At 53.7% G+C, this 16077-nt stretch overlaps 1 protein-coding gene across 3 annotated transcripts; it reads left to right on the top strand.

The window, feature by feature from the left end:
- Window positions 1-380: 380 nt before the first annotated feature.
- Window positions 381-16011, top strand: RTKN (rhotekin). 3 transcript variants are annotated; one of them, XM_036262909.1, is made up of 13 exons: window positions 1703-1733; window positions 2388-2814; window positions 9488-9687; window positions 11396-11457; window positions 11556-11609; window positions 11714-11831; window positions 12047-12256; window positions 12987-13081; window positions 13177-13283; window positions 13517-13645; window positions 14293-14461; window positions 14624-14728; window positions 15317-16011. In XM_036262909.1, the coding sequence occupies exons 2-13, from the start codon at window positions 2743-2745 to the stop codon at window positions 15643-15645; spliced, it is 1650 nt and encodes a 549-aa protein (XP_036118802.1). In that variant the 5' UTR covers window positions 1703-1733; window positions 2388-2742; the 3' UTR covers window positions 15646-16011. The 3 variants fall into 3 exon arrangements, with proteins under 3 accessions (XP_036118799.1, XP_036118801.1, XP_036118802.1); XM_036262906.1 differs by lacking the exons at window positions 1703-1733; window positions 2388-2814 and adding an exon at window positions 381-725; XM_036262908.1 differs by lacking the exons at window positions 1703-1733; window positions 2388-2814 and adding an exon at window positions 546-725 and having other exon boundaries at window positions 13520-13645; window positions 15317-15934.
- Window positions 16012-16077: the final 66 nt, after the last annotated feature.

The following is a 16077-nucleotide window of genomic DNA, read 5'->3' as shown; positions in this document are numbered from 1 at the left end:
GAGGATAGCCGGGAGGGAGGAAAGCCTAAAGAGGGAAGGGGACAAAGAAGGAATATGTGGGACTGCAGGAAGTTGAAAGGGTCGCTTGGGAAACTGCCTAAGGGTGAAACTGGGCGCGGTCCCAGGGTCCCGCTAAAGATGCAGCGTGGCCCGCGGCGATCCATGGGGTGGCTCGATTTTCCCTGTGCATATAGTCAGTGTGCTAGGTGGGAGCGGCTGGTGGGGCGGGGCTTCTCTGGGCCCGCCCCTTGCCCAGGTGCGGCGCCCACGGCCCGGGCCGGAAGGGATGGTGCGCCCCCGCAGTGCTCCTGAGGTGTAGGGTGCCCCGGCGGACAGGCTGTTGGGCCAGGCCTGCTCTGTAGAGGCTGAGCTAGGGCTGAGAGGGCGCCCCTGGACTGATCCCACCGAACCGGCCTTTGGCGGGGGTAGAGAAGGAGGGGGCCGCACCCTGCTCGGCCCAGGTGTCGTCTCCGGGGGCGGAGTTTGGGAACCTAGCAGCAGAGCTCCCGGGCCGCACCGGCGGGCGGGCGTCGAGAGACAGAAGTCCAGGAGACATGGCAGAGCCGGGTGGCACTGGGAGTGCACAGAACGGGCAAATGCGCCAAGCCGCCAGCATGTTCTCTCGAAACCACCGGAGCCGGGTCACGGTGGCCAGGGGCTCCGCCTTGGAGATGGAGTTCAAACGCGGCCGCTTCCGACTCAGCCTCTTCAGCGACCCGCCCGAGGTGAGAGCCCCGCGTCCCTGCTTTCCCGCCTACCCGGCTCCCGCAGCCCCGGCCGCGTCGCCCCCGCCCGTGCGCACGCCGAGGGGCGGAGACGTCGCGGGTCGTGTCCAAACCAGTGGTTGTTGACTTTAAAAGTCAAGCGCGCACCTACAGTCTGCACGTTAATCGGACCTGTCCCGCCCCAGACACTCCCTGGCCCAGTTGGAATGATTTGCCTCTGCCTGGACAAACTTCGGTTGGTTTCAATTTAAGGGGCCCCAGGCCCCATTCCCAAATAGTGTGTGGCGCCTCCCGGGCATCCCCGGGCAAAGGGCGGTGGGCAGATCGGCCCTTGGCTTGGGCGCCCGGTCCTCCCCCAGGCCTCCAGCACCTTCTCGCAACCTATCTCAACCGTGTGGGACAGTCTCCACCGCGTCTCCACTTTCAGGCCATGTCGGCCCACTTCGTTGAAGCCCTCCCGGGTCACTCTGTGCCGCGGAAGGGCTGGGAGAGTGTGTGCACATGGGTGTGAGTGGGTGGATGGGTGCGGGGCGTGGATTGCTTCTAATGGTCAGGGGTTTTTTCCCACACCGACTTTCAGCCTCCTTTTCTGAGACCTGAGAGTTCATTCAGCCTTTAGTCTGACAATTTCCTCCTGGGCACCAGCACTCTCCACGATGCTAAGGTCTGAACCCCACCTGCAACTCCCTAACAAGGTTTGGGAGAGGCTGAGCGGGCGAGTAGCGACAGCTCGGAGGCTGTCCAAGGTCAGCTCTCCTTCCCTGCTGGGCCTGGAAGGGTTAAGTGAGGGGGCCTTCCTCCCGTCCCCCTCTCCCTCCCGGCCGGGATTCCAAGCCTGGCTTCTGCCCTCCCCCCCCCCCCGGCAGCCTGCCCTGAACAAAGGCCCTTTCACACACATCCCGGTGTCCCGGGCCTTCTCTGACTCAGAAGCTAGTGGGCTTGGAGGAGAGGCCCTTGTCGGGTCCCCAAAAAGCAACCCCATCCGAGGCCAGCGTTGGAGAGTGAGGGGTGAGGCCGGGGGGACCCGGAGGAGGGGCCTGTGAGCGGGGGCCGCCCCGGGATAAGTCCAGCCTTCGGGGGCCAGCGATGAGGAGCCGGGGCGGAGCTGCAGGGCCCGACCAGCCGCCCAGGGGTGTGTGACTCCGTGGGACTGGGGTGGAGGGGGGGGAGCTGCAGCTGGCTGGGAATCGGGGCTGGCTTCCTGTCTGGAAGGGAAGGGGCCCACAGAGGGGAGCGGGGGCAGCGGCAGACAGGCACACCCCTGCCTTTTCCCTCCCTCTTCTCCCTTCTGCTGGAAAAGCGAGGTAGTTGTGAGTCTAGGGTGGGTTGGGCTGGACGGGTGGCCCCCAAGTTGGAAGAGGTGGCCCTGGGGGTTGGGCCACATTTACACCTTTGTCCCACTCCCTGGGCCCTCTCTCCCAAGTCCTCACCTCCATTTCTCTTCCTCAAACTTATTCAGAAACCCTCTCAGAAAGTACAACCTCCTGACAAACTCCAGGATTCCGTAGAATCTACATGAGGCGTCCCCTCCCTGCCCCCTTCCAGCTGTGCCTGCCCCTCAGGCCCTCCTGGCACTTAGATTCTCCGTCCACCCCGCCAGGGATGTGGGCGGGGGCTGGGGAGGGGCCAGAGTCGGAATGAAAGGGCCTTTTTCTTCCACAGCTGGGAGAACAGCTGCCACCAAAGCAAGACTGGACACTCTGTGCCCAGAGTCCTCTCTGCAGCTGGCCTCCTCCTGGGACCCCACTTATTCTCACTTCATTTTTTTTCCCTCTCATGACTGGCTCCCACCAGAGCCCTGGAACAGCGGTAGGCAAGGAAAGTTTGTCACAGCAGCCAGAGTGGTTTAACAGGAGTGCAGAGGGTCAGAGGCAGCCTCTGCCTTCTCCCCAAGAGCTGCCCACTTCTTTCAAGACCAGGGGAGCAGTGGGAGGAGGAATTGTGGGGCAACGTGGTTCCTGCTTGCCTCCTCCCTCTGGAGGGGCTGACAAGGGAAGGGGCACTGGGGGGCACAGAGATGCAGGACAGATTGCACATCCTGGAGGATCTGAATATGCTCTACATTCGGCAGATGGCGCTCAGCCTGGAGGTAATGACCCCCCCCACCCCCCCACCCCCAGTGCACCTCTTTGGCAAGCAACCCAGCTCCAGTCTCTGCCCTGCCCATCCCTGCTGGGGCTGAGGGGGGAGGGCAGGCCTGCTCAACATGGGGAGTGGGACAGGTGGCTCTGTGTCCCCTGCGTTGGGTGCTGTGTGTGGATCAAGCTCAGTATTGCTAATCAGAGCACTTTATTGACAGCAGGGTACTGTCTTCACATCTACTTCTAGAAGCTCTGTGGCGGGTGTGGACATGTGTTCTGGGGCTAGGGCTCTTTCGGGTATGGGAAGAAAAGAGGAGTTCAATATGAGAAAGGTTTACAGGAAGGATGTAGCCTTCCTAGAGAAGGGGAAGGATGTAAAGATTTTGCTGACTCTGGAAATGGCAGGGAGCTGTTTATTCATATATATATATATATTTTTTTTTTGGTACATGCCCCTAGCGGGAACCGAACCCAGGACTCTCTGGTCCGCAGGCCGACACTCCAACCACTGAGCCAAACTGGCCAGGGCTGTTTATTCATATATTTATTCTTAAATACATTTATTGAACACCTAAATGCCAAGCTCCTTTCTAGATCATAAGATACTTCAGTGAACCAGATGGGAAAGGTCCATTCTACTGGGAACAGACAATAAACATGCAAACACATAAATAATCTCAAAGTGAAATTATGAAAACTGGGGGATATAATCAACATGAGGTGTAGGGAGGGCAGCATGAATTGTGGAGGTCAGAGAGGAAATTGGTGAGCTGAGACCAGAAGGAGGTGAAGATACAGGAAGACTGGAGGAAGAGCTTTCCAGACAGAGAGCAAAGCAAGCACAAAGGCCCTTAAATGGGGATGAGCTCCAGTTCCAGTGTGGCTGGAACATAGTAGTTGGGGTTGAGCTCATGGGCAGGGGCCAGGTTATGCCCTTGAAAGTCATTACAAGGCACTTAGATTTTACTCTCACTGTAATGTTGGCCCATGGAAGGGTTTTAAGCAGGGGGATGATTTATCTAATGTTTTAAAGTGATGGCTGCTGAGAATAGGCTAGGCTCTGGTGAGGGTAGGAGAGAGAAAGGCTGGAAGAGGGGTAGCAGAGACCACTGGAAAGAGATTGTTACAGCCTCAGGGTAGTGAACCTAGTGGTGTGGATGAAAGTGCTCATGGCGGTCCTGGTCAATTTGGCTCAGTGATTAGAGCGTTGACCCTCAGACCAAAGAGTCACGGGTTTGATTACCAATCAAGGGCATGTACCTGGGTTGTGGGTTCCATCCCAGTTGAGGTCATGCAGGAGGTAACCAGTCGATGTGTTTCTCTTACATTGATGTTTCTCTCTCTCTCTCCCCCTCTGCCACTCTACTTAAAAAAATAAATAAATGGAAAAATATCCTTGGATGAGGATTAATAAAAAAGTTTTTATGGTAGAGACAAGAAGTGGGTAGATTTCAAATTATGGTGGTAGTCTGACAGGGCTTGCTCATGGATTTGATGTGAGGGGTGAGGCAAAGAGAGGAATCCAGGACAGTTCCTAGGTGTATGGGTGTATGGCTAAGCAACTGGGCAGTGTGGCAATTGACTGAGATGAGGAAGATGGAGGAAGCTGTGGAAATGACCACTTGGTCAGGCAGGGGTTTTCTGTTGAGGAAGGTCAGAGGCAGGACTTTATTTATTTATTTATTTATTTATTTATTTTTATCCTCACCGGAGGACATTTTTCTATTTTTTGTTCAGGTAGAGTGGGAGGGAGAGAGAGGAACAGAGAAAGAGAGAGAGAAACATCGATGTGAAAGGAACACATCGAGTGGCTGCCACCCGCACGACCGGCCAGGGCCGGGGACAAACTGCAACCGAGGTACGCGCCCTAAGCGGGAACCGAACCCGGGTCTCTCAGGACCGCAGGCCGACGCTCTAACCGCTGAGCCAAACCGTCTGGGGCCAGAGGCAGGACTTTAAAGAGTATAGATCAGGAATGGCAATTTATTTCATGTCACCTCTCTTGGCCCCACCTCCATTCCTGGATCAGAGCAGACATTATGAGTCAATCATGCCACTCTTTATCAGCAAGCCCAGACACAGCCTCAGACTCTTTCTCAGCACAACTTTGGCATAAATTGTGTGGGATGTTTCCTTCATAAGGGCACCAGGCAGAGTAAGGAGTCCCGACCTGGTTTTGGGCTGCATCATGAAGGGACACCTTTATCCAATTTGTTTGCCTGAAAAGGGTCCCCTTTTTCTAATATGCAGAAAAGTGCCTAATGAGCCCACTGGGATTCTGACACTACTTAGTGTCCTGTCTTAACACATGAAATAAAACCCATTTGCCATCCCTAGTCCTCTGCACTGTCCATGTTATTAGTTATATGTGGCTATTTAAATGTATAATTTAATTAAAATGAAATAAAAATATAGCTCCTTAGTTGCTCTCGCCACATTTCAAGTGCTAGATGACTATTCAATATTTCCATCATTGCAGGAGATTTTATTGTTCAGAGCTGGTCTATGTATTAAAATGTTTAAAGTTTGTGCGCGCGCGCACGCGCGCACACACACACACACACACACACACACACCATGTAATTTTTCTTTATGGGAGGTATGCCCAAGTTTTGAGACAGAGGAGGGGACTTAGATTTCACTTTTGTCACCTCTCCTTCAGACATAGGCTGGGGGTGCTGTGTTCTTTCTCCAAGAAGCTCAGCAGTACCACCCCACTCCAGGAGAGACCCATTGATGTTTAAGAGATTGGCAAGAGAGGTAGTCATGGAAGAATAAACCCAAGAAGACTTTCTGGAGAAGGCAACTTAAGCTGCAAGTAAAGGAGAGGTGGGAGTGAGAGAAAGGTTGTCTTTAAATATGTGCTGAGCCCATCCTGGTTGGTGTCCACTCATGTTCCAGGCTCTGTGCAGGAGGCAGCCAATGGAAGTGCATTGATGTTTCTCTCTCCCTCTAAAAATCAATAAAGCCCTGGCCGGGTTGGCTCAGCGGTTAGAGCGTCGGCCTGCGGTCCAGAGAGACCCAGGTTCGGTTCCGCTAAGGGCATGTACCTCGGTTGCAGTTTGTCCCCGGCCCTGGTTGGGTCATGCGGGTGGCAGCCACTCAATGTGTCCCTTTCACATCGATGTTTCTCTCTCTCTCTCTCTTCCTCTCTCTCTCTCCCACTCTATCTGAACGAAAAATGGAAAAATGTCCTCCAGTGAGGATTTAAAAAATAAATAAATAAATAAAAATAAAAATCAATAAAAATCTTATAAAAATGAATAAATAAATAAATAAATAAATAAATAAATAAATAAAGTGCTGGGCCAAAGTAGAGGTTAGATTTTTCCCACTTAATCTTCCAACAATGTTATGAAGGAGGTGGCATAATCCCCCAGTTTACAGAGGTTATATTCCATAACTAGTGAAGTTTCTAAGCAAACATTTGAACTGAGCCCTGGTGGAGATTGTGAAGGGAACAGAAGGTGAAGCAGAGCAGGAAGTCAGGAACAGAAGAGAGTGGGAGGGACAGGAAAGGATGTCCCTGGAGGACCTAATGTGTACTGGGGCTTCTGCCTATTACTCATCCTCCTTCAGCCCCTTGGGCCCTGACCCAGGTCCAGCTGACATCCAACTCTGGGCTCTTTCTCTGGAGAGTCCTCCTTGGGGAGAGAGAGTTTGTGGGTGGGGAGGGGGCGACAAGAAGCTATCCCTAGGATGGGTGCAAAGCACAGGGATCTAGATACTGTGCCAGGATTCCTGAGATGCTCTGCCCAGAGGATGGGAGCCAGGATATCTAGGCCGTGGGAGAATGGACTTAGGACTGGAGGGAGGTGGGTGGGTCACTGCAGGGGTGGCTGGGCCCTTAGGCTCCTCTGGGCTGGGGCCAGGGACTGCTGTGGCCTGTTACTCTAATTTATACACTATTTCCCACCACCACCACATGGCTCCCAGGCAAGGGGTCACCTTGGAGGGCAACCACATCCGCAGGGACCTCCCACCTCCTGCAGCTCCAGTGAGTGCTGTGGCTCCGAAATCCTTTCCAGGACAACAGGGCAGGCGCTCCTGGAGGAGGCTCCGTAACACCGCGACTGGAGCGGAGGAGCCCAGAGCCTAGCAGGGCCAGGCGCGCAGACGGACTGCCCGCGTTGCGTCCTGGAGCCCCTCGGCCACTCTCCACTCTCGCGGCAGTTGGGAGCTGATGTCACTGGTGTCCTGAGCGCCACAGGGCGGGGCCGCTGAGCCGGGCACCCAGACAGTACCGCTATCGGGACCAGCGCGCTGCCTGTGGCTTCGTGGCAGGCGCAATGACCAGGGCTAGGGAAGGATCCGTGAGTGCTGGGGCGGGGATGGAGAAGCCAGCCAGGAGGGCGCTTGAGGATGCCTGTCTGTCCTGCACTCATCCGTTTGGACTGTTTGTGGAAGAAGCTGGATGCAGAATGGGATGGGGGCTGGCAAGCAGGGAAGTTTAGCAGAGGAGGGACCGTGGTGCAGACAGACCTAGCAGGGCTCTGGGGAGCTGTGTAGTCTGGGAGGGCTTCCTGGTGGAGGAGGCTTTGAAACCGGGTTGGCCTATTTCTGATGGGTCAGGAAGGGAAACAGATGGATAATGCTGAGGTAACAGGTGAAGAGAGTCTGGTCTTGCACAGTGGCCCAGGAAATAGTGAAGAAAGAATCTAGAGGGAGGCTGGACAAGGCATTTGAAGCAGGAATTTAGGGTATTCAGGTCTTGGAGTCTTGAAGGCTGGAGCCACCAGGGACAGAAGCAAGAGCACAAGGTGTGGAAGAGACCTGGTGTGAGGGAGAAGACAGGTTTTGGGTGGTCACATTCACACCCATCTTCCAATCCACCATTGGCTTGCCTCCTGACTGATATACATTGTACTGGGGTTAGTCTTCCACCTCCTCTCTGAAGCCTTCCCATCACTCAGCCAGGAGCAAACGGTCTATTTTCTGTGAGCGTGTTTAGGCCATGACATAGCACTTATGGAGCAGCCATTTATGTCTGCATCTCTCACCTCCCAGCTGGATTTTAAATGGAGCCTTGAACAGCACAGGGACACTCCAGTGTCTGTTGGGTGAATGCTACTGCTGCAGAAGTGGCATCATTAAAATCCGCATCCCCACCATTCATGTGTACCATGTGCTGGGCACTGTGCTACTGCTTTCCTGTCTCGTTGAATCCTCACAACCCTAGGATGTGCAAACTACTTCCATCCTCATTTTACAGATGAGGAAACCAAGTCTCTGCAAGGCTGATTAAACTGCCCAGGGCTTTTTCAATAAGTTTCTTCCCAGCTTCTTAAGACTGGTAGGGCTGTGACTCAGACCCAGGTTTATCTTATGTCAAACTGGTGCTCCCCTCCTTTGCTCTGTGCCAAGACCTCCAGGGCTGCTTCCTGAGTGAAGAAGGTTTCTGAGAGTCCTGGTGCCTCTCCCAGTACCCTGACTCTGGCCCTGTGCACAGCCTGCTCAGCCCCTCACTGCTGACCTCCTGCTTCACCTGCCTTCCCATTCCCTTTCCTCGCCTCTGTCCTCACCTTACAAGTTCAGAGGGCCAGAAGGTGGCAGACCCCTTCATTTGGTGTGTGTATGGGGTGAACTCTGTAGGTGGTATGCTCCTGCTCCACTGATCCCTTGCCGACTAGATGATCCCCTTCCCCATAACTTGAGTCTTTGGGGTAACCCAGCATGGCCTTTATTGTCTGTATTCATTCCCTTTAGTTGGTGGTTCTCAGCCCTGGCTACACCTCAAAATCACTTGGGGGACTTGTCCAAAAAATGTGCATGCCCCACTCTTAGAGATTCTTGTCCTGCAGTCTGAGGTAGGGCCTGGTACCTTTTTTTTTTTTAACTGAGAAGATTTATTTCTTTAAAAAGGTAACACAATTTCCAATAGTATAGTAGAGAAGGGTACATATAAATAAATCTGTTTTCCATTCCCGGCTCCCTGCAACCACTACTATTTTATGCATATCTATGTGTCTCTGCGTGTATATATGTGGTGCACAGGTGACTGCGTGCTATAACACTGGTCTACTTTTCTCTCTTCACATATTTTGAAGATTGTTTCATATCTGCACACTCTTAATGTCTGCAATATTCATGGTAGAGATGTACTATAACTTACTTATTTTTACCTATCCCATTTTTTTAATTTGTCGATTACTGTTAACATTCAATATTATTTTATATTAGTTTTAGGTGTACAGCATAGTGATTAGACATTTATATAATTTATGAAGTAATCCCCCCCCCCCCAAGTCTAGTGTGCTGTAACTTACTTAACCAATGCCCTGTTGAAGGATTTTGAATCTTGGTGCTTTAAAACAATGCTGCAATGAATACGGCTCTGTCCACATGGGTAACTGTATCTGTAGGATAAGCTCCTAGATATTGGATAGCTGGATCAAAGGATATGTGAATTTGTAGTTTTCACAGATTTTTCCAAACTGCACTCAAAAAACACTGAAGTAATATGTGCTACCCCCATCAAATACATGAGGGCATTTATGTTTTCACAAAGCTGTTCTGATTAGACTTGGGCAGCTGAGGCTGAGACTCAACCCTTGTCCTTGAGGTACCTGAAACAAGTTTCTTGTCAGTTTCCCCTTGGCCACACCCCATTTGGGGACTGGAGGATGCTTCTCCCTGTCCCAACTGATATGTCCTTCTCATCCTTCTCCCCACTCCGGCTAGGACACAGAGTTGCAGAGAAAGCTAGATCATGAGATCCGGATGAGGGAAGGGGCCTGCAAGCTGCTGGCAGCCTGTTCCCAGCGCGAGCAGGCTCTGGAGGCTACCAAAAGCCTGCTGGTGTGCAACAGCCGCATCCTCAGCTACATGGGCGAGCTGCAGCGGCGCAAGGAGGCGCAGGTGCTGGGGAAGACAGGCCGGCGGTGAGCAAGGGGGAGGCAAGGCGTTCTGGGGGTAGTGGTACAGCATGTGTGTATATGGAGTGTGGACCACCCTGAAGCCAACCTCATCGTGTCGGGCCTGGAAGACACCTTGACCCTTCACCACTGCAGTATACTGCCCAGAGGTGTGCTAGTGAGAAGCTAGGGCTGGACTCAGAAAAGCCAGGGTTTTGGGTGAAAGACTGGCAGTCTGAGGGGTAGGTAGTAATGCAAAAACAGTAATTTGCTAAGCCCTGCTTGTGATCTGATGAGGCTGGCTGGCTGGCTTCTAGAAAGCCAATTTTCTCAGTGTCAGTTTACCAAATGGCCAATTTACCACAAACTGCTGACTGTTTATTGTAGCTGGGGTTCACCATCAGAGGCAGAGATTGGGAAAGAAAATAATAAAAAAATAATTTAAGGGAAAGCCTATCCCTTTACATAAATCAGACTGCATTCCAGAAGGGCTCAGCTTCTTTCTGGATCTGAAACCCAAGCGGCACTAACATTAGACTCTGCTGATCTGAGAAATCTGCAGTGAAATGTCTGAGGTGATGCTCTGGTAAAACTAAAATGTTGGAGAAAATGTTTGGCAAATTGATCATTCCAAGAATTGACTGTTTTTTGTAAATTGGTCATTTGTAAAATTGGTTTCTGGCAAAGTAATCTTCTTGACCCCACAAAGTTGAGTGGGAGAAGGCCCCAGCTCAGCCATGGAGGCCGGCACAGGAGAGGGCCCAGGAGCCCTTCAGAGCTCACCCATGAAGCCACAGGGAGGGCAGAAAGCCACTCTGTCTTTCCTGTAAAGCTAAAGGAAGGGCAACAGGCAGGGGACAGATTCCACCATGAGTTTGCTGTCTCCTGAGAGGCAGCCATCACCAGTCTCTGCCCTGCCCACGGGTCCTAGACAGTCCAAGTCCCTGACAGCTAATCACTCTGACATTAGTGTCACATAATTTAGCTTTAGGCCCAAGTTGCTGATTACATCACTGGCATTATGCATTAGTATGGATAGACTGGCCTTTATCGTCTTAGGGAGGGACGCACTCAGTGAGTCCTGAGGATGGGCGAGGAGGTGAGGAAGGTTAGGTATCTGGGGCCCTGCAGTGGGGCAATGGGGAACACGGGGCCCTGGGAAGGCACAACCTATCTAGCCAGGAAGGTAAAGGAGAAATCAATGGGGAGGAGAGAGGTTTATGGTAAATGGAACACAAATGTTCCCTATTTGGTTTTTTTCCTTTCATTAAAAACTGGTCAACTTGATTTTCCAATCGACCCAGTACCCTCCTATATCTAAGAACTGATGAGATAGTGGAGATGACCAGCCTCCCTTGTTGTTAAAAAGAAAGCTTGCAAACTTTTCCAAGCCTGTGGTTTAATGGAGAAGAGCCCTTGAAAGGCATTCTCTCTGTGGGCCCCTGTCTGCTCAAGCCTCACTGGTCCCTGGCAGGGGCTTAGGAAGGTAGTCAGGGAGGGTGCTTGGAGGTGGGAGCCCAGAGCTTGCACTGTGTATGAGCTAGCGTGTCTCTAGTGTCCCCAGCACCACCCTGGGTTCAGTCGACAAGCGTGACAGTCTCTCAGTCCTGCAATGCCACCCTGGCTGGGGCTGCCTGGGCTGGGGGTGGGGCGGGTGGTCCTACAGCCCTTGGGAACCAGAGCCTGGGGGAGTAGTGTCTGGAGGCCAGGCTAGGATATTGTGATTTGCCCACAGGCCTTCTGACAGTGGGCTGTCCGCTGAGCGCTCCCCATGCCGAGGCCGGGTCTGCATCTCTGGTAAGAAGCACAAGTACCCCCAGCCCTTGGTGCTCCTTGCCCAATCATAAGATCTCCTGCCCCATCTCAACATCTGTTCTCCCCCCTCTGTCCCTTAGATGTCCGGATTCCACTCATGTGGAAGGACACGGAATATTTCAAGAACAAAGGCGGTGAGTTCCACACACACTGGGACAAATTCAGGGGAGTGACCCTGAGGGTGAAAGCTCCTGTGAGGCACTTTTTTTAAAACCAGTTTTGCTCTTTTTGTCCCCAGACCTGCACCGCTGGGCTGTGTTCCTGCTGCTACAGCTAGGGGAAGATATTCAGGACACAGAGATGATCCTGGTGGACAGGACCCTCACGGACATCTCCTTTCAGAACAACCTGCTCTTGTGAGTACCTCACCCGTGTGGCTCTGTCCTGTCTCCACTCTGCCCAGAGCTCTGATGAGGTAGGGGAGGGGAGGAGAGGGAGGAACGGAGATGGGCCTTTCCTGTGCAGCTGTCCTGAACTTGGACCACATCCATCCTCCTCCCCACCCCCATCCCTCGTGCCTCCCTGGACTTCCCCAGGACCATCCTCCTCTCTTCTTCCCACATTCCCATAGCACTGAGGCAAGGCCAGACTTTGAACTGCGCCTGGAGCTGTATGGGGCCTGCGTAGAAGAGGAGGGGGCCCTGGCTGGTGCTCCCAAGAGGCTTGCCACCAAACTCAGCAGCTCCCTGGGCCGCTCCTCCGGGAGGCGTGTCAGGGCATCACTGGAGAATGCTGGAGGTTCAGGGAGCACCCCCATCCTGCTCCCCACTCCGGCTGTGGGGTAAGGCCCTGCATTCCCCCACTGCCCTCACATGCCTGTCCTGGCCACGGGTGACCTCTGAACAGTGGGGAGCTTGCAGAACCTACTTTGCACTGCTGCCAGGCTGTACAAACAAACACGGATGAGCAGTGGTCACATGGCTGGGAGGCACTCAGAGCTGGGCCCAAGTCTACTGAGATAACCAATAGGAATGCAGGGAGAGCTACGCTCTGGGGTCTTCACTTTTTGGCAGTGGCAGCTTCATCTTGTATGGATAGAACAGAGCACCCTGGTTGGCGGAGGGTGGCCTGGGCTCTGTGGTGGGGCCTGCAGGAGACTGGAAGCACCCTGAAGAGCAGTTTGAGAGCATCTAGGGTAATTAACAGAATGCTGATTTTGGAGACAGACATGGGTTCAAGTTTCAGCTCCACCACCTACCTATCAGCTATATATTCTGGGCGAATTTCTCTATACCTCAAGCTGCCTTATCTGTTAACTAAAGAATGCCACCAACCTCCCAGGGCTGTCATGGAAACACAGTAGGAAAACACATATGTGAAAAACACAGGACCTGGCACTTAGCAGGAGCTCAGTAAATGTTTGTTCCCCGTTCCTGTGGGGGAGGCCAGCTAGTTTTCTGTGCTGCCATCTGAGCAGGGCAGACCTGCTCAGCACTAGAGCTCCTGCCGTCTAACATGACCCTCGTGTGCTCCTCACCTGGCTGAGGCCTACTTCTCTGCCTGTCCTGCAGTGGTCCTCGTTACCACCTCTTGGCTCACACCACGCTCACCCTGGCAGCAGTGCAAGATGGGTTCCGCACACATGACCTCACCCTCGCCAGCCATGGTGAGTATGTGTGTGCGTGGGGGACGCTGGGTGGTGAGAAGGGCCGCTGGATGATCCCCTTCTCACCCCCCCACCCTGCACTTTCTCTCCCCCAGAGGAGAACCCTGCCTGGCTGCCCCTTTATGGTAGTGTGTGTTGCCGCCTAGTGGCTCAGCCTCTCTGCATGACTCAGCCTACTGCAAGTGGTTCCCTCAGGGTGCAGGTGAGGGCCCCTGCAGAGTGGAAGGGAACAAGGAAAAGGCAGAGGAGAGCTGGATCATCTGGGAATCTAAGAACTACTGGAAAATCAAGATCTGGGGGGAAGGAGGGGTATGGCAAGACAAGATGAGGCTCAGACAGGATGGGGGCAGAAAGGAGCAGACTCTTGGTAGAGGGCCTGGGAAGAAGAGTGTTGGGAGGTGTTATTCCCCCAGGAAACCTTGAGTATCTATGCAGCAGGCTGGGGAGCAGCAGGACTGGGCACGAGTGCACGGAGTCCTGAAAGGCACAGACCTCTTCTGTTACCGGCAATCTGAAGATGCAGACGCAGGGAAAGAGCCGCTGTTTACTATTGCGATCAACAAGGTGATGGGTCCCCTGGTGGTCAAGCCCCAGGAGGGTGGGTGCAGACCTTAGAGAGATCCATGTCCCCTGCTCCTCACAGCACCACAACCAATGCCGGGCCAGGAATGCTGAGGGGACCATATTCTCCCTGACCAGCATCACTGGAAAAGGGTTGCCCCTTCTACTCACCAGCCCCAGCCCCTGCCAATTCTCAAGGTTCTACAGCCAATGTAGGATTTTTCATCCACCTTCCATCTTCCCCCTCAGATTCTAATGTGCATCTACTACACCCTTTCCTGGTTTCCTCTCCCAACCCAAGTCCAGTGACTCCTCCGTTCACTAGCCCTTCTGCTGGTTTTCCTGCGGACTTTTATGGAAGTAGTGAGGGACATTAGGCCCCAGCATTCCTGCCGGCCTCTGAGCCTTCCCTGCCCACCCTCTTTTCCCATCTCATATGCTTCCCTTTTCCTGACTGAAAACCATCTGTCCCATCCCCAGTCCCCTCCTGCCTTTCCTTCCCACTCAGCTCCGTGGGAGGCAAATAGGAGGGCTTGGCGAAAGCCCCACAAGCCCCTCTTTCTCAGGCAGGATGACCAGCCTGCCTGAAGTCACTGCTGACTTCTGTGACCAACGTGGAGTTGGAAGCAGACCCCTTCTTTCTCTTGCAGGAGACTCGAGTCCAGGCAGGGGAGCTGGACCAGGCCACGGGCCGGCCTTTCACTCTGAGCATCAGTAACCAGTATGGGGAGGACAAGATGACACACATCCTTCAGACAGAGAGCCGGGGGGCCCTGCAGAGCTGGATGGAGGCTCTGTGGCAGCTTTTCTTTGACATGAGTAAGAGGAGGGGCTGGATTGAACCTTTGGGAGGAATTGGAGTTTGCCATTTTTTACCACAGAGCTGTTTCAAGAATGCGTGGACGGACGTGTAGCATGGGAGAGGGTAGCCTGGCCCTCTCAGTCCTCCCCCTCCACCCCCAATCAGTGCTCTCCCTTCAGGCCAGTGGAAGCAGTGCTGTGACGAAATCATGAAGATTGAAACCCCGGCTCCCCGGAAACCACCCCAAGCACTGGCCAAGCAGAGGTCCTTGTACCATGAGATGGGTGAGTGAAACTCGACTCTGGGAGCCTGATGGGAAGGGGCACTAGAGGCTTCAAGGGAACCAGATAATGGAAACAGACGGAAGGTACACTTGGGCTAATGCAGAACTCTGGGGACTGCAGCCCACCCTGTCCTGTTGTGTTCCTTTCACTCCTCCAACTCTTCTGAGAACCACTTCCACCAAAGTTCAAAACAAAACCCCGAAGAACCAGGTTCATTTCATGGATTCCTTTCCTAATTTCTTCTTTTTTGTTTCCCTTTCTGTATGCGGATTCCTGTCTCTTCTTCTGACCTTCACTTGCTTGGCACTGCTTTCATCTTCCTTCTCTTTCTTGATTTCTTCACCCACTTCTGCCCCCACCCCTACCCATCCCTGTCCACCCTGCACCCTGCATCCCATAGTCTTATCAGAGCCTGAGGCTCCAGGGGGCCCAGGTGAGGGGCTGCTCCTGCAGGATAACGCAATCTCGGCTGAGGTCCGGGCTTTGCTTTCCTCCTATTACAGTGACAGGTGATGGTAAGGACTGGGTAGACCTGGGGCCTAAGCTCTGACTAGCCCCCCTCCCCTCAACCCCTTCCTGGTGCCACAGCTATTGAGCCTCTGGATGACATCGCAGCAGTGACAGACATCCTGGCCCAGCGGGAGGGCGTGAGGCTGGAGACGCCCCCACCCTGGCTAGCCATGTTTACAGACCATCCTGCTCTGCCTAGCTCCTGCTCGCCTGCCTCAGTGGCCCCAGCCCAGACCCACCCCCTGCCCTGGGGGCGTCCCCGAACATTCTCCCTGGACGCTGTCCCCCCAGACCACTCCCTTGAGGCTTCCCGCTTGGTTGCCCCTCTCCCCCCACATCGATCCCCACGATCCAGAGGCTTCTGCAGCAAAGGCTCACCCCGCACTTGGCTCCAGTCACCAGTGTGAGAGAAAGGTGCTGGCAACAGGATGTGGCCGGAAGAGGAGATGACCTGTGTGCGGCTGGGCTCTGGATACAGTGCTATGTGTAGCAGGTTGGCTGGCTTGGCCTCCCCTTCCTCAGCTGGACTGGGGGTAGGCTGGGGATGGGGAGCAAAAGCCCCTCTTAAGTTATGGTGGTCTGGTGCTGAGGGACTCATTCCTGGGACCCCCTAAATCCTTCCTGGGAGAAAACTGGAACCAACCCTGCCCTACCTCCTGCACTAACCAGCTTTGAGGATGGCACTGGAGAGCACTGAGGGGGAACACACCTCTCTTGTGACTCCCACATGAACCATTAAAGTTATTTAACAGCAGCCTTCACCTGGTTCTTGAAGTCAGGTTGCCTATCTGCTTGGCCTGGGCCTGCCCCAAACCCTCTGCCCTGGAGCTTTTATGGAA

This window comes from Molossus molossus, unplaced genomic scaffold, assembly GCF_014108415.1.
Source record: "Molossus molossus isolate mMolMol1 unplaced genomic scaffold, mMolMol1.p scaffold_m16_p_15, whole genome shotgun sequence".
NCBI classification, from domain to species: domain Eukaryota; kingdom Metazoa; phylum Chordata; class Mammalia; order Chiroptera; family Molossidae; genus Molossus; species Molossus molossus.
This window is presented reverse-complemented; position numbering and strand designations above follow the sequence as displayed.